This window comes from Haliotis cracherodii, unplaced genomic scaffold (genome assembly GCF_022045235.1).
Source record: "Haliotis cracherodii isolate W230 unplaced genomic scaffold, xgHalCrac1.p SCAF_14, whole genome shotgun sequence".
NCBI classification, from domain to species: Eukaryota; Metazoa; Mollusca; class Gastropoda; order Lepetellida; family Haliotidae; genus Haliotis; species Haliotis cracherodii.
This window is the reverse complement of record NW_027266269.1, coordinates 31557123-31580574: the sequence shown is the minus strand read 5'-3', so window position 1 is coordinate 31580574 and position 23452 is coordinate 31557123. Positions and strand designations below refer to the sequence as shown.

Below are 23452 nucleotides of genomic sequence, written 5' to 3'. Positions count from 1 at the left end.
CTATTGTGCGTTTCTTGACCATTGTCCCTTCTGGGGGGCACAGTCCACGAGGACGATGCTGTTGTTGGCGACTTTGTAGAACTCGGTACCGCAGTTGGAGCCACAGCCTGTCACCCTGAAATTAGAAATAATGTCGGGTCTCAATATTGAGTCACATTGTCTCACACATCACTTACTATTGACACACTTGCATCGCACCTGACTCACATGAGACTACACTGTACTCACATTTGACTCACATAACGTTACACTTAAATAACAGACTACACTTTACTTACATTTGACTCACATAACGTCACACCTTACTTACATTAGACTACACTCTATTCACATTAGTCTACACTGTACTCACATGTGACTCACATAACATCCCAAATGGTTCACATTAGACTACCCTGTACTTACATTTGACTCACATAACGTCACACCTTACTCACATTAGACTACACTGTACTCACATTAGACTACACTGTACTCACATTTGACTCACATAACGTCCCAATTGGTTCACATTAGACTACCTTGTACTTACATTTGACTCACATAACGTCACACGTGACTCACATTAGACTACACTGTACTGACGTGACTCATATAAGGTCACACTTGGTTCACATTAGACTACATTGTACTCACATTTGACTCACAAAACGTCACACCTGACTCACACGAGACTACACTGTACTTACATTTGACTCACATAACGTCACACTTGACTCACATTAGACCACTGAACTCACATTTGACTCACATAACGTCACACTTGGTTCACATTAGACTACACTGTACTTACATTTGACTCACATAACGTCACACCTTACTCACATTAGACAACACTGTACTCACATTTGACTCACATAACGTCACACCTTACTCACATTAGACTACACTGTACTCACATTAGACTCACATAACGTCAATTGGCTCACATTAAACTACACTGTACTCACATTTGACTCACATTACGTCACCTTTAAATCACATTTAAGTCACATTTGGTGCATGTTTTAGGCTCATTGACTGGCATTTCGATTACATTGATTCACATTTCGATCACAGTGATTCTCATCACTCCTCTCACATTTGATTCACTTTTCACTTACTTTTTTGTTCACATTTGACTAATACTGTACTTACATTTTATTTACATTTGACCCATATTTCATGAAACGCAATTGTCTGCTAAAACAGCGGACATCGTACCTCACTTAAAGAACGCGGTATAATGAAGGACATCTGTGTATTGTTCAGAGTATACTAGCAACATACGTTGTTCAATTTTGTTTACCATTTGCCAACCTTTGTGTATTTTTGTTTGTTTGTTTGTTTGTTTGTTTGTTGAACTCCCCGTTTACGCCATGTTCAGTATGTAGGTATGGGGCCTAATCTAACCTGTAATCCCCACCGGGCCATCGTTGATGTGATGGGCCGCTGGGTTTCGTGGTAAGCTATAGCGTCCCTTGTGCCTGTCCCTTCCCCCCTCTCCCCCACCCCCCACCCCCCCAACCACCCACCCCACCCCACCCATTCACCCCTCCCTTTCCCTCTACACCCGTGTAACACTGACCTGCACAGAGCATGTCTGTCACTCTCGCATCGGTTGTAGAAACACCTGCACGTTGGCTGTTCGTTCGCGGGACACGCTGCCAATTACAAGTTGCAATTTTCATCAACACAATTGTCATGTACAAGACACAATATGAAAATTAGTTAGATTTTAACGCCGCACTGCGCAATATTCCAGCTGTATGACGGCGGTATGTAAATGATCGAGTCTGGACCAGACAATCCACTGATTGACATCATAAGCATCCAGCTATGCAATTGGGATACGGTGACAGGCCTTCACCCCCAAAAAGGAATCACAACAGGAAGACAAGCATAGAGTACTGGGGACACACAACGGATGCATGTGCCACGTGACTGGATTCATTTAGTATACTCGTGGAACTGAACACTCTGCCAGACCCGTGAAGATTCGGGGTAGAATAGGTCTTTAGCAACCCATGCTTACCGTAAAAAGCGACTATGCTTGTCGTAAAAGGCGACTAACGGGATCGGGTGGTGAGGCTCGCTGGCTTGATTGATGCATGTCATCGAATCCCAATTGCGTGGATCGATGTTCATGATATCAATCACTGGATTGTCTTGTACAGACTCGATTATTCACAGAGCGCCGCTGAGTGCGGCGTAAAACAACAAACAAACAAACACCCTGCCAGATCTACATGGTGAGTCAAGCATAGGGCACGAGGGGCCAATTCTACCCCGAAATCTCCACAGGGAGAAAAGCATTTCCACCTCGGAATCACCATGGGGAGACCAGTCTACCACTACGGTATGTAAGACATAAGTTAAGTTCACTCACGTGATGTCGACCAGGGAATGTCACATGCCACTTCTCTGTCACCAATAAACCATTGAGCTTTGCATGACCCGCACTTCGAAAATCTGTAATAATTATAATAATAATAAAGATGATAATAATAGTGAGTTAGTGAGTGAGTTGGATTTAGCGCCGCATTGAGCAGCATTGCAGTTATAAAACGGTGTGTGAGCTTAATGTGGGAGGAAGGTCCGAAGAGATGCAGGGCTCAGACGGGTACCGATTTGGTGAAACCAAAATGGTGATGATAATGATAATAATAATAGTAATATATTCCTAAATACCTATGACTAACTGCACACAGCGTCTGGGTGGGCAGGAATATTGAGGGTAATGAGGCTATATCTACCTGCACGCAGCGTCTGGGTGGGCGAGGCAGAATATAGAAGGAAGTGAGGCTATATCTACCTACACACAGCGTCTGGGTGGGCAGGAATATTGAGGGTAATGAGGCTATATCTACCTGCACACAGCGTCTGGGTGGGCGAGGCAGGAATATAGAAGGAAGTGAGGCTATATCTACCTACACACAGCGTCTGGGTGGGCAGGAATATTGAGGGTAGTGAGGCTATATCTACCTTCACACAGCGTCCAAGTGGGCGGGGCAGGAATATTGAGGGTAGTGAGGCTCTATCTACCTGCACAAAACGTCCAAGTGGGCGGGGCAGGAATATTGAGGGTAGTGAGGCTATATCTACCTGCACACAGCGTCTGGGTGGGCGGGGCAGGAGTACTCGGCACAAGGGTTCCTGGTACACGCCACTGTAATCTGAGACGCCGGACATTCTGTGGAAAGATAAGAAAGTAGAAAAAAATGTTGAAATAACACTTACCAACACTTGATAGTTTTGTTTCGCGTCCCTAACAGTGAAGTTGACCTGATACAGACAGTTACAAACAATGAGATGACGTCACAGAAGAAGTCATAGGACATGTATACTGAAATTAGCGACTGCCTTGACTCAAGGTCTACCACGGCTCGGCAATATGTGGATTATTCCGTTATTTGTTTGATTCGATCAACAGGGGATAAAACACATCCTAGGATAAAAAAACCAAAATCTCTTATTTCCGCAAACGATGAGAAAATACAAAGGCTACATCAAACAGAAATTACAAAAACGAGAAACTTTATCCAAATAACCCCGAGAGCCAGGGTAACAACAAGTACCATCTTTCAGTGACGAGAACTCCGAACTCTTCTCCTAGGGTATATGCTCTGTCGGGTTGTTCTCACTTTGCCGTCAGGCAGGGGGAATTACAACTAACGGTCCAGTGGTACACAGGTCTGTTTCACTTTTGAGTGGTGATATAAACTCAGGGTGGTAAATTCTGACTAAGTAAACTAGGTTCACCTATCAACTACATTAAGTCATCATATGTCACTAATCTATGGAATACTGTAAGGGACATTCTCGCGATATCGCATTCTCGCGATCTCGCATTCTCGCGATCTCGACCTTTGGCTAAATATGCCAAAAACACGAGAATGTCATATGTCACAAATCTTTGTGTTTTAGTGAATATAATAAAGTGAGTACGATAGTTATATAGTTACTGTCCTCCACAGAAAGAGTCTCTGTGATATTGGAGTTATTGTACTGTCCTTCGACGACAGGATTTTAGAGCTTTTATGTATTTCTTAGATAGTCACGATATGACAGAAATACTGCCGATGTGACTTTTAATTGTAACTCACTCACTCACTCGACCAGTACCTGTCATTGCAAATAGCAAATGCACACGTCGCCGTTATTCCTAATTCTTGTGGTGTACAATGGGCATAAATAACTTTGTGTGTGCATATTTCATGTTGTGAAACGAATAAAAGTGTGCTGATTATGTTTAATTTTTAATTTTATATCTTATTCATTTACATATTTCTATGTGATTTATGTCGAGACTCGTACGCTCGAACAAACTATACAGTCTTAATCCCCATAAGATTATACTTGGTTTGGTGATTTATAGTTCCGTACAATACCTGCCGGCAGAGTGATTTGTTTGTTTGTTTGTTTGTTTGTTTGTTGTTTAACGCCGCACGCAATTTCCAGCTATTTGACGTCGGTCTTGAAATAATCGAGTCCGGACCAGACAATCTAGTGATTGACATCATGAGCATCGATCCACGCAATTGGGATACAATGACATGCATGAACCAAGTCAGCGAGCCTCACTACCCGATCCCGTAAGTCACCTCTTGTGACTAGCACAGTCGCCTTTTACGGCAAGCATGGGGTGCTGAAGACCTATTCTACCCTGGATCGTCACGGGTAGGCAGACCACGGAAGCGGTCGCTGTGAGGCCAGGGTTTATTTCTGTAGTTTAACTCATGGCCAGTGGTCAAGGGACAAATGTGTTATGCACGACAAATAACAACCCTTGACCACCCGTTCGTGGAAGCAATGTACGACAGTGCTACATACCTCCAGTGCAGTCCACCTCCTGGCCGTCATGGTACCATCGGGCGAAGCACGCGCCGCAGGGATTCGGTCTGTACAAAGAAAGTTATTCCAAGTTGGTTAAATCTTTCAAAACGTCTTATGGTAGACATGTGGAGGACATTTCCAAATCTGACGCATTAGTGACAAAACATTATGTTAGGTGCAAAACCCTTGACGTGCGGGTCCTCGGCGTGACGAGCAAATGCTTTGACCACTATGCTACCTCTCCGCCCAAATTTCGATAAGAAATTGTACAGACACGAATCATTTGGTTAAAGTCAAATCATTGATGTCGTGATATACATGTATACTTATAAAAACATAATATCCATTTTAGGGAAGGTGATTTATTGTTCAAGGCAAACGTGTCGCGTTCTGAGGAAAATTATCAAATTTCCGCGGTACAATAACCAACATCCTGCTGCTAGCATTTTATAATTCTGCGGTAAATTCTGCGATTAAAGCATTACGATATCCCCAACAAACTTTAACACAAAAATATTTTTTTTCTTTACAATTTTTAATCTCTTGCATTTAGACATTTTAAGAGATAAAATTATGCAAGTATGTATGCATAGTGTCTGATATTTGTTGATTGTTTTGCGTAAACATAGTTTTATGTCGTCGTAATACCATAGGAACATTTAAAAAAAGATAATTTATAGTTCAAATTTCGTTTATTATAAGATAAATATTTTGAATGGTTCAATAGCATGAAAAATGTTTGGCATCATTTGAGAGAAAAAACTTGATAGAAAACTTGAAAATAACAAAAAATACCGGACTGACTAATACAAAAGGGCTACTTCGGCGATTTTGCTGTAATTGCGAATCTTTGAATCGCAGAATTCACCTGTGGTTGGTTGGTTGGTTTGTTGTTTAACGCCGCAATCAGCAATATTCCAGCTATATGACGGCGGTCTGTAAATAATCGAGTCTGGACCAGACAATCCAGTGATTGACACCATGGGCATCGATCCACGCAATTAGGATCGATGACATGCATCAACCAAGTCAGCGAGCCTGACCCCCCGATCCCGTTAGTCGCCTTTTACGACAAGCATAGTCGCCTTTTACGGCAAGCATGGGTTGCTGAAGATCTATTCTTCCCCGGAATCTTCACGGGTAGAATACACCTGTGAGTGGTGATAGCTCTGATATATGAACATACCTGCAGACTGCCCCGGGGATGCTGCATGTCTGGTTGGCGCAGGGGTGGGACGAACACATGGAGGGTGCGGTACCCACGGGGCAAGCTGGTGCTGAAACAACCCACACAAGTTTACACACCTCAGACATTGCATGTACATTCCGATATGGCTTTGAGATTATGTTAGTGAATCAGAGTGAGTGAGTGATTGAGTGAGTGAGTACGGTTTTACGCCGCTTTTAGCAATATTCCAGCAATATCACGGCGGGGGACACCAGAAATGGGCTTCACACATTGTACCCATGTCGGGAAACGAACCTGGGTCTTCGGCGTGACAAGCGAACGCTTTAACCACTAGGCTACCCGACCGCCCCTGTTAGTGAATCAGAACTGTCGCGTTTCGAAACATTAACGAAATATGTTGACATACACAGTGTTTCATAAATTCGTTGAGTTGGGGTATATACACTTTTGAATAATATGATACATCACGGCTTGGCTGCTGAAAGATCCTCGGTAGCTCAGGTGACTTTCGTGAAGTCCACGAGTGAGTGAGTTGGGTTTAACGCCGCTTTTAACAGTGTTCCAGTTATATCACGGCGTGTCAGCTTCATGTGGGAGGAAAGTCCGAAGTGATGCAGGTCTCAGACGTTTACCACTTCGGTGAAACCCACGAGCACGGATATGGTGCTGACAAACATAGAAACATAATCGGGGTGAACCGGGATTCGAACCCACAATCATAGGTTTGTGGCGTGCCCAAGGGCCGCAACTATGCACAGCGAATCGCGGCGCCTTAGACGACTGGGCCACCCGTGCCCCCGTGAAGTCCACGAGATGGCAGAACATATAAAGAGAGGAAATACTTTGTCAACTCTGTTAGTCACTTTCAGTACGAGATGAGTTTCACTATTTTTTCATATCCGAAGCTCTTCTCCAACAACTAATTCTGTATATTCCCAAAAATACTTCTTGTGGCCAAATATTTTAAAACTCTGTAGAACTGTATCACCTAAAATGCTAAAAGATATAATCAATTTGTCCAGATATATTGTATGTCTATGTTAGTTAATTAGAAAGAACCGTTGACCCTGTCACTCGTCATGTTGATATCTCTTTGTATCTTCATATAGCTCTGACTTTTCATATATAGCTGTAAATGCACATGTACCACCGATGGTGGTTTTCTTTTGAGAAGAAACTGAATCTGAATCTGACAGACCAAAGATTTTATACTGGATACGGGTCGCTTCCAATTAGTTGTGCATGCGCTCATTTTTCAAAGACTGTCTTTAACGCCTCTTTGAACAGACAGTATTTCATGTGTATTGCAGCGTATCTGCTTCATGTGATAGGAAAACCGGAAGTGGTCAAAGACTTAGACGTATACTCCTTTTACGCAGAGCTATGTTGTTGACAATATAAATAAATAAATAAATAAATAAATAAATAAATAAATAAATAAATAATGATAATTTTATAATATATAAATAAATAAATAATGATAATTTTATTATAATAATAATTCGTAATTCTGAAAAGCGAATCGCGTGAGTTTGCCAATATTAACTTAGAAGAAAACCTTTATTACTAGATGGTTTATAACAGGCATACGGGAATTCTATATGAAGATTTTCCAAAAACATTCAAAACGATAGTGTTGCAAGCATGAGTTATTGGTACCTGTTGCTTGGACGGATACTCCCGTACTAACGGTATTTCTTGGAGGAACAAAGGTGGTGCCTGTCGCATTAGATCTTGCTCTCCACGCCGCAAGGTTATTCTGACCTTGACCTTGACCTTGACTCTGGCTCGCAGGCCATGAAATACCAGCAGTTGTTGGTCTTGTCATCGTTGGAGCAGTAGGATCGGAGTTTCCCGTCTGACCCTGGGGTCCGAAATTGTTCTGTCTGCTGGTCATGGAATTCGTCGGAAGTGGACCGTTGGGTAGTAAGGCTGATGACCCTTGAGGATCAGCGTTCTGGTCGGGAAAGAGAGCTCCTAATCCCATCACGTTCTGTTGTAGTGCTAGAGCGGCGTTCGGTTGGGGGTTACTTTGAGCCACACTGTGGCCTGTGGCAACAATCCTAGGAGGTATTTGTGTGTTGCGGGAACCATCTGTCCATGGCGACTGCGGTTGAGGGATGGAGGGAGTTGGCTGCAGAACCTGGGGGCCGGTCCACCCCGGGGCAGTGCTTGGCACCTGGGTGGCAGGATTGGTCTGGATGATCGGGGGTGCTGAAACCGTTATAAGGGATTAAGGATAGGATTGTCAGTGACACGTGTCTGGGTTGTCAATGACAACGGATACACGTGTTTGATGACATGCATGAGGATTAAAAGTGACCGTATTTAGAATAATGATTTGTTTGTTTGTTTATTGTTTAACGCCGTACTCAGCAATATTTCAGCTATATGACGGCGATCTGTAAATAATCGAGTCTGGAACAGACAATCCAGTGATTGACACCATGAGCATCGTCCACGCAATTGGGATACGATGACATGCATCAGCCAAGCCAGCGAGCCTGACCCCCCGATTCCGTTAGTCGCCTCTTACGACAAACATAGATTTCTGAGCGTAAGTGAGAACAGGCATACGAAGTCAAACGAAATCATATAGGATATGGGGATGTTTTAATCATTTCATGCTTAAATTGATCACTGACTGACCTTAACAAATTAAAAGGAAAAACAACAGAATAACTTGAGATTCATTCCATCTAGGATCGCCTCAGAGTACCGTATAAACTCACGTTGTCGGCCCTTGCTGTTGGTGTAAGCGCTCCTGTCCTTCACCATGACGGACGATGGGACAATGAGTTCGGGGTAACTAGTCCGCCCACACTGCACCCTCATCCCGTCCCTGAAGTACTCCGCCATACAACCGCCACAGTAGTTAGGCCTGTAGAGTAGAGATTTTGGCAAATACGTAATTAATGAGAGCTTGTTTGGTTTAACGCCGCTTTGAACAGTATTTCAGTCACATTGGCTTGATGTGAGAGTGAGTGAGTGAGTACAGTTTTACGCCGCTTTTAGCAATATCCCAGCAATATCACGGCGGGGGACACCAGAAATGGGCTTCACACATTATACCCATGTCGGTAATGAACCCGGGTCTTCGGCGTGACGAGCGAACGCTTTAACCACTAGGCTACCCGACCGCCCCTTGATATGAGAGGAAAGCCAAAAGTGATGTAGGCCTCAGACCATTGCCACTTTTGTGATATCTGATAGCATGGCTTGGGTGTTCACAAAACTGGGATCTAAAACTCGGGCGAGTTTGGTGCTGACGGATGAAGAGTCTAGGATTCGAACCCCCGACTATTGGTTTCTGGCAGGGTTAAATGGCACCTTAAATCACTTAGTCATTCGTGCTCACTATCATCATCATCATCATCATCATCATCACCAAAACCACAGACATACCTGCATACGGCGTCTGGCATCCCCCTACACGTTGAACGCATGCACGGGTCGTCGCGACACTGTACACGCATCACTTCCGGTGGGCACTCTGGAATGGCAAATGACGTCCTTCATTAGCTGGTTAAAAGTAGCAACATTAATATAGGTTTACACTGAATGTATCAGCTGCTCTCAACGCCTCCATGGTCTCATGGAGAGAGTGGGATAAAACAATGACTTGTCGGCTGGGTTCCTGTGTATTGTGTCTGAGTGGGGTATTCATGCTAACCTGCGGCATGGTATCTCAGTGGGACATCAGTACATAAGCGGTTTTAGTCCGGAATAGTACAAGCAGCCACACACACGCACACACACACGTACATACGCACGCGCACGCACACACACGCTCTCTATCTCTCTCTCTCCCTCTCCCTCTCTCTCTCTCCCACTTTCTCTCACTCTCTCTCTCTCTCTCACACACATTCTCCCCCCCTCTCTCTCTCTCACACACACACACTCAAACATACATACATACATACATACATACATACATACATATATACATACATACATACATACATACATACATACAGTCTGTATGTTTATAGAATGCAATAAACAATGACGTATGCCCCCCTTACCATTCTGAAGCTGTTGTCTTTGATCCGGCACAATTGCTAAAAAAGAAATAGATTGAATGAAAGTTACAAAGTAAAATCTGGACCAGACATTCCAGTGATTGGCCGAATGAAGGGATCTGGTTGTTGGGTTGATATTGTTTCAACAGCGTTGGTGGATGCTCATGCTATCACTCACTGGTTTACACTGCTCCATTGTTTACAAGTCGCCGTGATAACGCATGGTTGACGATAGCAGTTCGTCATCATAAATCTCATATCAACCAATCAACAATCATCGAAACAGACCAGTGGCTCAGTAGAGACCAAATCCTTTGGCCTGAAATGACACAGATCATCCATTTTTAAATCCCAGATCCCTGTTTTTAAATGCATTGGTCTTCAACCATTCCAGGGTCCTATGATCGTGGGTCGAATCCCATACTCGCCTCTGTCAGGATCCATGTCAACCATACCTGCACCCGATGGTTTCATCAAAGTACTGAACCCTACAATCAGAGCCTCGTTGGGATTTCCTGATACACAACACTGGGGCTGGGATGGCCCACTCGTCTCTCGGGGGTGCCAGGAGGCTATGATCGTGGGTTCGAATCCCTGCTTACGATGTTAGCTTATCGTGGCTCCCACACAAGATTGATATAACGCCTTGATATAAGTAAAACACTGCTCATATCGGCGTCACACCCAACTTACTCACTTACTCATGCCCATGTTTAAAACTTACCTGTTTGCAAAACGGGTGTCGCGGGCCTTCCGACAGCCTGAACTGAAAATATAAGATACTTGTTGTCAACCAATCTATAGGGTATATGCCATCATATGCCATGCAGGGCGACGGGTACACAGACTCACCTACAGGGTATCTTACCGTCATTCATTCACACAGGTCCGGAGGATATGCGTAACTCAGCAAAACTCGAAACAGACCACGCCAACGAAACGAGTTACTTCCCTTACCCAATTCATTCGAATAAACATCGGTTCATTTCAACTGTAATAATAATAATAATAATAATAATAATAATGAAAATAATAATAATGAAAATAATAATAATAATTTTGCGATGAAATATCGAGTACTATCCGTACTTGGGAGAGCATTCAGACAACAAGTATTGTGCAATGGCTTCCTGCTGCGATCTGATGTCTGATGTCTGTGCATACATCGTGAGACACATTCATTCTTAAGTCTAGAAAGTAAGTTTCACTAACCGGGTAATATTGCTGACGTCACAGGGATTTCTGAAAGAACAATAGGATGAGATGAGTTCCTGTCATGCAGTAGTGTTAAAGGGGTACTACACCGTGACTAACGGACAGTCCAAGGTAATTTGATCTAAGTAGTTAAATCCAAATTATCAAACAGAGTGACTCCGATGCAAGATGATTATCGATTTGAAATTCAGACATAGCACTAACAAACCATGTTCCCGCTCACCGGTACTCAACGATTTTGGACCCGTAGATTTAGGCTTGGGCCGGTAATTCACGTGACTGTCAGTCCCTCTGGTCGACACATAAAGTACCCAATATTTTTTGTTGTTTAACATAACATCGGTGATAGTTGATAAATCATATTTTTTAGAACGAAGTCAGCTTGTCTTTTATCATCAGAGTTTCCCGTTGTTAATATTTAGTGCAGGGGAAGAACATTTCGCTTGTTTCGAGGATATATATCTATTTTAAGCGACTTAATCTCGAACCAAAGTGAAACGAGTTTATCCAACATGGCGTTATGAAAGCAGGCGAATCTTTTTAATATTATTGAGAATGTCCACAAAAAAAATAAATGATGAATTAGTAAAATGAGCCAGTGATAATACTGACTGTGATAGCGGGATTATCAAGCCCAAAACTGTCACAGAAGCTAAAGCGACAAAAATCAGCAAAAACATCTGTTCGTCTCTACCCGGGGTTGTGTACAGCCATAAAAGCACAATCACCGAATCGACCATAGAACAATGGAAGCAAAAACATTTAAATAGCAAATGTAGCAACAAGCAAATATATCGGTTCGATTATTGAAACCGTCAACATGATTTGCGCTTGTTTGCTTGATAAATGGCGGGAAAGCTGAGCGAATCATTTCTGGGAGAACGGCAGAAATAATAACGGCGAAGTTCGGAGAGGAAATGGGGGAATAGGGTACATTGTATACCAATAAACCAAATAATTGGTTTGGGATCATTATGTCTGGTTGTGACTGGTATTAGGAGTGGTGTTGGTGTGAGATTTAAAACACGTGCATTGCAGATAGTGATGCCTTGGAGTCGCAGGATGCAGCTCAACTACCCAAGTTTTTATTGTATGGTGGTGGAGAAGGGTATCCTCAGATGATCCATCCAGGAATGCGGCATAAATGAGATCATCTCTAAATATACAGAGAAACCCTGGTAATCCGGACTGTAGAGATCTGAGTTGTTTCTCTCGGTTTAACAAGTTTACGTATTACTGGTAGATGTCACTTTGTATATATGTCATGTCATTTTGTATATATGTCACCCAACACTGTTCGTCCTGAGAGATGGTATCCAGATTAACTAACAAGGCCGGGGAAAAGGTTTCCAGATTATTAGTGTCTGGATTAACGAGGTCCGAAAGAAGTGTTTCATGTTTGACGGTGTCTGGACTAACGAGGTTCGGAAGAAGGGTTTCATGATTGACGGTGTCTGTATTAACGAGGTCCGGAAGAAGGGTTTCATGATTGACGGTATCTTGGCTAACAAGGTCCGGAAGAAAGGTTTCCAGATTGACGGTGTCTGGACTAACGAGGTCCGGAAGAAGGGTTTCATAATTGACTGTGTCTGGACTAACAAGGCCCGGAAGAAGGGATTCCAGATTGACGGTGTCTGGACTAACGAGGTCCGGAAGAAGGGATTCCAGATTAACGGTGTCTGGAGTAACGAGGTCTGGAAAAAGGGTTTCTAGATGAAAGGTGTCTGGACAAACGAGGTCCGGAAGAAGAGTTTCATGATTGACGGTGTCTGTACTAACGAACCCCACATTGACTGTGTCCGGACTAACAAGGTCCGGAAGAAGGGTTTCCAGATTAACGAGATTTCAATGTCGGGTGTTTGTCTGAACGTAAATGAATATATGCAAAGCATTATCACGTAGCACATGTAGTATAAGGAAAGAGGCCACTCTGCTTACCGAAACCGAAATGCACTGAAGGAGAAACAAGGCAAATACGTTATATGAATTTACCAGTAACTGTTGCTTCCCCAAAACAGCAATGGTTGTAAAAATATATTTTTTGGTGTTTTTTTCTCTACGTTTAACAGCTCATATTCCAGCTTTGTGACGGCAGTCTGTGAATAATCTAGTCTGGACCAGTGATTGAAATCATGAGCATCGAGCAACGGGATTTGAATACGATGACGTGGATCAATCATATTGCGAGCTTGACCACCTGCTCGATTGAGTCGCCTTTTATGACAGGCATAGGTTGCTATTCTGATTTCAAAACAAGCACAACAATAACTTGACATTATTTCAGCACATCTGACATATGCAACACTAGTTAACTTAAAAGATCGGAGCATCTTGATCGCTAGATCGAGTGTCGATGCTTTGTTTAGATGAGGAATCGAATCAAACCGGGTTTTTTACAAAACAGCAAATTCCTTACGTGGACCGTTACAGTTGACTTGCCCGAAACTTGTATGCCACACAGGTCGACAGCCGCAACGCATATACACCAAACTGAAAATAGAAAATATGTGAGTGAGTGAGTGAGTGAGTGAGTGAGTGAGTGAGTGCTTCTCTCAGTGTACTCATTTGAGGAATCGAACCCGGATCGACGTCATAGGCTAAGTTAGTATATTGGATTGGCATTCATAACTTGCATGTTTGTTTATTTAGTGTTTGAACTCGCATTGTTTCTCGCATCTTTTTCGAATATATATCATTTTAAGAAAAAGATTCTACAGAGTCGCTCCCCTTAAATGTGCCAGGAGCATGGGTTCAGCATTCACCCTGATTATGATCATTGGTTTGTTTGCACCATGCTCGTTGATTTCTTTCTTTGTTGTTTAACGCCGCACTCAGTAATATTCCAGCCATATGATGGCGGTCTGTAAATAATCGAGTCTGGTCCAGCCAATCCAGTGATTGACATCATGAGCATCGATCCACGCAATTGGGATCGATGACATGCATCAAACAAGTCAGCGAGCCTGACCACCTGACCCCGTTAGTCGCCTCTTACGACAAGCATAGTCGCCTTTGACGGCAAGCATGGGTTGCTGAAGACCTATTCTACACCGGATCTTTACGGGTCGCTCGTTGATTTTTACAAAGCGGAAACGTTTAGGACGTGACTCACTGTGATTGCTTTTCGCCCCTTTTAACAATATTCCAGCAATATCTCGGCAGGGACAGAAGAAATGAGCGTCACACATACCCAGCTGCGGAATCGAACCCGGGCCTTTGGCGTGACGAGCGAACGCTTTCACCACTAGGCTACCCGACCGCCCTTGACTCACTGGGGACTTTCCTCCAACATCCCACTGACACGTGAGGCAACTGGGCTACTTTTCAAGAACGGTTACTCTACCTGCATGTGGCTTGTGGGTAGAGAGGGCACACAGATGATCGGCATGGGTTGAACCAACAAGTAATGATGTCCACGAATGTGCAGCGGTCACCTGAAACATGAGGCGGTATGACAAGATAAACACACAGTGACTTTAGGTGAAGACATTATGACAAGTGACGACATCGTGACTATAGGTGAAGACATTATGACTAGTAACGACATCGTGACTATAGGTGAAGACATTATGACTAGTGACGACATCGTGACTATAGGTGAAGACATTATGACTAGTGACGACATCGTGACTATAGGTGAAGACATCATGACTAGTGACGACATCGTGACTATAGGTGAAGACATTGTGACTATAGGTGAAGACATTATGATTAGTGACGACATTGTGACTATAGGTGAAGACATTATGACTAGTGACGACATCGTGACTATAGGTGAAGACATTATGACTAGTGACGACATCGTGACTATAGGTGAAGACATTATGACTAGTGACGACATCGTGACTATAGGTGAAGACATTATGACCAGTGACGACATCGTGACTAGAGGGGAAGACATTATGACTAGTGACGACATTGTGACTATAGGTGAAGACATTATGACCAGTGACGACATCGTGACTGTAAGTGAAGACATTGTGACTATAGGTGAAGACATTGTGACTATAGGGGAAGACATTGTGACTACAGGGGAAGACATTGTGACTATAGATGAAGATATTGGGACTATAGGTGAAGACATTGTGACTATAGGTGAAGGTATTGTTACTATAGGTGAAGACATTGTGACTATAGGTGAAGACATTGTGACTATAGGTGGAGACATTGTGACTATAGGTGAAGACATTGTAACTATAGGTGAAGACATTGTGACTATAGGTGAAGACATTGTGACTATAGGGGAAGACATTGTGACTATAGGGGAAGACATTGTGACTATAGGTGAAGACTATGTGACTATAGGGGAAGACATTGTGACTATAGATGAAGGTATTGGGACTATAGGTGAAGACATTGGGACTATAGGTGAAGACATTGTGACTATAGATGAAGGTATTGTGACTATAGATGAAGACTATGTGACTAGGTGAAGACATTGTGACTATAGGTGAAGACATTGTGACTATAGGGGAAGACATTGTGACTATAGATGAAGGTATTGTGACTATAGGTGTAGACATTGTGACTATAGGGGAAGACATTGTGACTATAGATGAAGGTATTGTGACTATAGGTGAAGACATTGTGACTATTAGGGGAAGACATTGTGACTATAGATGAAGGTATTGGGACTATAGATGAAGACATTGTGACTATAGGTGAAGACACTGTGACTATAGGTGAAGGTATTGTTACTATAGGTGAAGACATTGTGACTATAGGTGAAGGTATTGTGACTATAGGTGTAGACATTGTGACTATAGGTGAAGACATTGTGACTATAGGTGAAGACATTGTGACTATAGGTGAAGACATTGTGACTATAGCTAAAGACGATGGAACCCTGTTATTCCGCACGATACCCTTTCTAGTGAAATCGTCCTGGTTACGAATTTGACAATTCGGAGTGATACATATGAAGTTAAATGCACGCTTACAAAAGTCACCCTCGTTTATCACCACAACACACACTACAAACGCAAAGTCGTTGTTAGCGTGAAACACATAATAATATACATAAATATTTATAACTTCTTTAACTGGCATTTAGAAGGTGGTGTGATGAAGTAAGACAAGTTCTATGGATGAACAACTTCTTGCTTGACAAAGGTGTTAGTATCTACACCGAAACGTCACACTAATTGTAATAAAGAAGTTGTTCATCCATAGAATTTGTCTTACTTCATAAGTATTTATAGACTGAAATATTTAAGCAGTGTTTGTGATATTGAACCATCAAATTACAAAACTCACTTTGTGAAAGAAAAGCTGTTGTAGTCTGTGTGATACCTGCAAATGAAAAAAAAATGTAACAATAATTGTAGAATAGACGAGTTTCCATGTCCCGTCACACCATATGATGAGGATGTTGTTATTATTATTATGTACAGATTAAAATTTAAAAAATGCAAACACACCCAGAATGTGAAGACTCCCCAACACCGCAGCCTTCTGCATTACCCAGATTGTCAGAAGGGCTGTATTCCTGGTAGCAAACCCGGGTACTCTTACAATGTCAGTCAACAGATTGGGAGGTACCAAACATAGGGTTCCAAGAACAATGGGGAGTTGGACAACTAGGTACTTGGGATGCAAGCGTGACATTTCGAAAGCGAGGACCGCATATTTGCCATGTTTTTGCTGAATCTGGTCAATCACATTATTGTCAAAAGGGACAGAAAATTCACCGGTATAAATGATTTCATTTGATTTATCTAAAAGGACAAAATCAGGTTTGTTGGCCCGGATACGCCTGAGGCTGTAAAACCGGCCTATTCCAAAGAATTTTGAATTTTTCCATAACGCCCTCTACATATTCTGGGTCGTACCATGGATGGACCTCTGTGTCAAAACCACAAGCATGGCGAAGACGGTAATAAAATGATCGAGCTACAGCATTCAACTGAAGTTTCATTTTGGGTGATCTGTTTGTCATCATAACAATGGTTTATTACTGGACTGTTCCTTCATACGTCCCCTACGACTGTGATCCATCACGTGTGATGAGGCGGGCTGATTGATGTCTCCCAGCATGTCAATGTAGTGATCTATTGGATACATGGCCGGGGTTTGATGCTCGTGATAAACACGAATAATGCTGAGACAAACATTTATCATAACGTAAAAGTCATGTGACCGCAAATCCAGATTGGGGCTTCTGAAGGCTGGTGTAAAATCAGATTGAGACCTAGTGGAAGACATTATGGAGAGCTGAGGTGAACTGGGGTTTATTGTCGCGTATAAGATTATTGCATTTTTATAGCAACGTGGGGGGGGGGGGGGGGGGGGGTGCTGATTGTACTGGTCGTGACTAAAGCAGGTACCTGCCCAATGAAATACCATGTCGCAGTTTAAAATGGATATCCCACTGCACTGGCTCGCGTATCTCCTTTAAGATCAGGCAGGGTAACAACAAGTACCATCTTTTAGCATCTGTCGGTACGACGCGGCTGGGCATCGAGGCACCGGTCTTCCGTTCTCCGGTTAAACGCTCTTTCTATTACACCACAGAGGAGAAGGCGTATATCGTAGGTGGGTTGATGTCGGATAGGTAAGGCCAATTATATTGCGACGTGCTTGCTCGGACTAATGCCGATTGTAGTCCACTGAGATACCATACCGCAGTTGAACATGAATACCCCCACCTACACACAGTATACTCACTTCGAGCCCAGACCCCTAATACAGAGCGCCAGGCAGGGTATCAACAAGTACCATCTTTTAACGTCTTTCGGTATGACACTAGACCACGGACGCTGTGGCTGACATCATGAGCATCGATCCACGCAATTGGGATACGATGACATGCACCACCCGATCCCGTTAGACGCCTCTTAAGACAAGCATAGTCGCCTTTAAGGGCTATCATGGGTTGCTGAAGACCTATTCTAACCCAGATCTTCACGGATGTAACAAGACAAAAACTATGGCTCTTCACATTAAGACGCCCACTTGCGGCCGTGCGTTGTTGAATTCTTCCTAATTTATCACTGTTCGTGAGGGAATATGTTTGTTACAATAGCCTGAAGCTACAGGAGTAGGTAACATGCTTACTTAGCATGGCGGAATCCTAAACCTAAAGTCGGTCATGCGCGGAACGTACTTCCGGTCATATGGCGAGGAAGATAAATGACATGTTTCATGAAAGCGGAAACGTCACTGACGAGATATAGGAGGTCGTAAAAGTCATATTTCTACATCGTAATACTTTTCACCCGGTCAGAGCAAGAACATGTTTGAAAGAGCGATACACCAGTTGGCTTGGATGAAATATTGTGTGTGATATGATCACATGTGATATCGAACGCTGATGTTAAAATGTCAGTGTCTGGTTGTCCAATGTTACATGTTACATAGTTCTCTCGTCAGGTTTGATTCGCTTGAGAACGTAAAGCCGTCGAAGAACGGTCGTAGTTGTCGCATATGCATGCAGAATTGTTCGATGTGTGTGAGAAGGGGGAGGGAGGGAGGGGAGGGATCTACAAGAACCTGCTTCTCATTCGTCACCACTCGCCCCTTTCCGTAACCTGCAAGAGGACTCGTCCCCCTATCGATGAATGTTACGTGCGAAAATACAACAAACCAATCAGAATGCGCGTATGACTTCAAATTCTTCGTCAAAGAGTCCCTCAGGAATAATTTATGAATATACATATGTCCTGCATCTAAATATGTACCCAACACACCGTTAAATGTGTTCAAACATACTGTATAATTCCGTATGCCCCGATGTGCTTTAAATTGCATCTGAAATATATATAATATATTGGGAAATATATGTGAACCATTACGCAACGAGTTGACAATTGTTTTGGGTATGCCCGTTTGCGGCCGCATAAATGGACACGAGAGGGGCACGACTCGCTATTCGGCTTTTCCCGGAATAATATGAGTTGGTCACGAATGCCGGCTTCTATCGGCGACCATTCACGAATATCTAGTGTACTGTGTCTCAGTTATATTACAATAAAGATTCTGGTCGCATTCGCCATAGTAGCATCGTTTCGGAAGTGACGTCAGTAGTCATCACTCGTCTTCACCAACTTCGCAGTATTCCATCGTTCATAAGAGAGATTGCCCGGCAATTTAGAGTGTCGTACCATTAAAATTGGGAGGAATAAGATTCTTTGAAAGGTTATACTTCCGCGGTAGATGTCATAATAGAATAGGGATATAATACATAATATATATTTGAGGACGAGCTGCCATCGATCTTCTATAACTTGTAAATGCGGTATATATGTTATTTTTTACATTGAAAGTATTCAAATTTTGTGTCAGTTGGCATGTCGTAATATTTCTTCATTTCGTATTTCTAAACCAATTAAATTTTCAAATGCATGTTTTATATGCTTAAAAAGGAGGGAGGTGCACTCATCTCTGTTTGTCAATAAGAAATTTAACACACTAACGGTACACTCTGGCGCGACCTTGTGCGTCTTCAACCGCTAGTCCATGACAGTTATTAATGATTGGATGAATTAGGCCACGGAACGACCAATCAAAGACAAGGAGACAAAGACATACATCCGTCACGTGAATCAGAGGTGTTATGGCACAATGGGTGTTTGTTTGAGGATGTCCTTGTCATTGGTTTCATGGCCAGCTATTTGTTACTCGTTTCACAGACTTTTTCACCCGAAATTATCAATCATAATATGTCCCAACAACAATTAGAGAAACGGAGTAGACCAAATGTAACGCGATGATCTGAATCCGCGTTGTTCACACTCTATGATGGTCGTGACTTGGTCATGCGAATAAAACCTTCGTTAAAATATTAATTTGTAATAATTAAAAATGTATCTAAGGTCAAGTCACGCCAGAGTAGTTTGAGGCCGTTCTAATATGTACTGGAGGGTAAATAATGTTATAAACATTTTCTTTCTCTTCGAAGGGGCGGTGGGGTAGCCTAGGGGTTAAAGCGTTCGCTCATCAAGCCGAAGACCCGGGTTCGATTCCTGACATGTTTACACTGTATGAAGCCCATATTGGTGCCCCCCGCCGGGATATTGCTGGAATATTGATAAAAGCGGCGTCAAACCATACTCACTCACTTCATCTTTCGAACTACATCCCCATGAAGATTCCGGTTTAGAGAAGGTCCCAGTAACCTTTGGTGTCTCCCCTTGTGAATTCCAGGTTAAACAGACCCCTAACAAACTGTCATCTTACCCCGACGGCCAGGATCGTTGTTCACAACATTGATCATTGGACTGATTGGTCCAGACTCGAAAAGTCTGTCTGTCTTAATATGGCTAGGATATTGCTGAGTGTGGCGTTAAACAACAAACAACATCTCTAGCGAGACACACAACATACGTCACTGACGTGCTTACACGGCCATCACAATTTCAGTTCACATTACATAAAAAACATACTAAGTAAGGGGCTGAATTTGGATTGGAAATATTAATCTTTTTGTAAATTGAAATTAAAAACAGTGTAACAGAATTGGGTTACCCTCGTCTCCATTATTCTATCCAATCACGACATGGGAAATGGGAACACGATTGCACTGTTGTTAATTATGTCACAGGATGGGATTTTTAACTGATCTGTATTGCTGTTCCATTTGTTTTGTGTTGAACATTCTAGTAATGACTAAGACACTCATTGAGGCCATGGTCCCAGTCGTGACAAGCGTTAACGATGAACGATCACCTGTGGTCTATATTTGACACATAGGCTACAAATACAAAGGTATCTGAATGCACGTGGCTCACACACTATGATGGTTGTGACGTGGTCAGCAAATTATAATCAACCATTGTAAAAGTATTAATTTGTGATTATTAATAATGTATCTAAGGTCTTCCACAGGGTAGTTTGAGGCCGTTCTAATATGTATTGGAGGTAAACAATGTTTACTACACATTTTCTTTTGTGTTCCCATTCACCATGTTATGATTGGATTGAAATCAAATATTGAATATTTTATTTGTAATTATGCATTTACATAATTTAATCAGCAAAACATTAAGATTATACGTCAACAGTGAGATTGTAATAGTACACGTGTATCCTTTCTAACCACATACTATTATTACCACTTAAAATAACAAGGGACTTTTTTGACATACCGTTCCAAAATACAGGCCAGTTTTCGAGTGCGACCATTATGTCATAAATAGGTTGTGAATATATTCAATTCATGAATAAAGTATTAACTGAAGTATATAAATTGCCTTATGACAATGTGGAGAATAAACCGACAACTGACATCGGCCTTGACAGCGCACACGCCATCATCAAGGCGACAACAACAATCTCCTCTCCCTGACATTTACGAAGCCCGTAAAACAACCAGCAACAAGAAGACACATATCTACTCACAGAGTAATGCGAACATCCTAATGGCTGGGGTCCACTTCATGTTTATCTTGTTTATGTTAACTCCTTGGTTCTGAAAAGTATTCAAGGTTCGTGCTGCTGCCTGGTCAGCTTGTATTGAGCTTGTGTTCTGGGGAAGATGTTCTCAATACCTACCGCCCGTGACGTATATAAAGGCGGTGATAGATTGTATGGGTGTCGCTCACAGTCGATCACGATGGTGACGTATTGGTACGTCATGAACGTGGGAGTGTTTCTGAAACAGTTTCCGAAATGTGTGACATACATGTGACGGAAATTGTGTATTTGTGTATCTGAATAATGTATTTTTTTATTTGAACTTCACTGTCGAAGACTTTCAGCAAAACGTTGTGTCATTCTTTCGTCAGCATGATGGAGCGTTATGTCAACGTTAATGTAATGTGTCTCAGTATTTTAGAAATAATCGTTTATTTAATTTAAAGTTTTTAAGTAAATGGGTTGGGGTTAGCGCCGTCTTGAATAGGAAAACAGACTATTTCGTAAAAACCCACTACAGAGATACATTGCTGACAGCATAATGATCATAAACAGGGCGAATGAGGGGCTCAACATCATCCGGCCACACTTAAGGGACGCAACTCTGCACAGTGCATTTGAGCGCCTAAATTGGGCGAAACCAGTCCCCGCTAATGTTAACGTTGTTGAGAGATAGTTAAAAAATGTAGATTTAATAAAACAAAATTCTTTACCAGCAGGCGTGGCGGCCGGTGCTGATAGTTGAAAGATCGATTCCAGAGTCGCCGAGAGCATGACCCTGGGGCTGCCAGAAAACAGTGTTCGGTTGTGTGGGACTCCATAACCCACAGGCTACACCTTACACAGTTATACATGTAGGTTGTATACTCCAGAGGGGAGAGGCGGGGGGGGGGGGGGGGGGGGTCTTGGGGGTCAGGTTGGGGGTGGGTTTGTAGTTGATTCAAACAATGATCCGCTGGTAATTAAGAGTGTAGCGAGAAATCTTCCGCCATTATACTAATGTATAAACTATGAAGATATGTAGCAGCAGTAATAGTAGAAAGAGTAGTAGTAGTAGTAGTAGTACTAGTAGTAGTAGTAGTAGTAGTAGTAGTAGTAGCAGAAACAGTAACTGTAGCAGAAGTAGTAGTAAAAGTAGTACTAGTAGCAGAAGCAGTGTTAGTAGTAGCAGTAGTAGTAGTATTAGAAAAAGTAGTAGAAGTAGTAGTAGCAGTAGTAGTAGTAGCAACAATAGTAGTAGTAAAAGTAGTAGTAGTAGCGATAGTAGCAGTAGCAGTGGTAGTAGTAGTAGTAAAAGTAGTAGTAGCCGTAGCAGCAGTAGCAGTAGCTGCAACAACAGTAATAGTAGTAGAAGTAGTAGTAGTAGTAGTAAAAGCAGTAGTAGTAGTAGCAGTAGCAGTAGCTGCAGCAGCAGCAGTAGTAGTAGTAGTAGAAGTAGTAGTAGAATTAAAAGTAGTAGTAGCCGTAGCAGCAGTAGCAGTAGCTGCAGCAGCAGCAGTAGTAGTAGTAGAAGTAGTAGTAGTAGTAGCAGTAAAAGTTGAAGTAGTAGCAGTAAAAGTAGTAGAAGTAGCAGCAGCAGTAGCAGTAGCAATAGCCGCAGCGCAGCAGTAGTGGTAGTAGTAGTAGTAGTAGTAGTAGTAGTAGTAGTAGTAGTAGTAGTAGTAGTGATAATACCTATCTACTCCAAGAGGGTAAAAGTGCATTTAGTAGTTAGTTGTTAAAATATCAAGCCTGAATGCATCTCGATTAATGGCCTTGTTGACTTGTTTTCCTTGTTCCACTAATGCCATACAGAATATGAGTTCTTATTGAAAACTATAACTTATTCTATTATGATAGTTCACTGTGCCGCTTTTTC

At 42.4% G+C, this 23452-nt stretch overlaps 1 protein-coding gene across 1 annotated transcript; it reads right to left on the bottom strand.

The window, feature by feature from the left end:
- LOC139460366 (uncharacterized) lies at nt 1–21619 on the bottom strand. Its single transcript, XM_071241857.1, has 17 exons — nt 21580–21619; nt 16498–16533; nt 14585–14675; nt 13658–13731; nt 13180–13194; nt 11239–11268; nt 10751–10792; nt 10030–10065; nt 9410–9497; nt 8737–8885; nt 7664–8218; nt 6002–6092; nt 4813–4880; nt 3085–3172; nt 2369–2451; nt 1568–1643; nt 1–115 (listed from the first exon to the last, which is right to left on the bottom strand). The coding sequence occupies exons 1-17, from the start codon at nt 21617–21619 to the stop codon at nt 1–3; spliced, it is 1677 nt and encodes a 558-aa protein (XP_071097958.1).
- Nucleotides 21620–23452: the final 1833 nt, after the last annotated feature.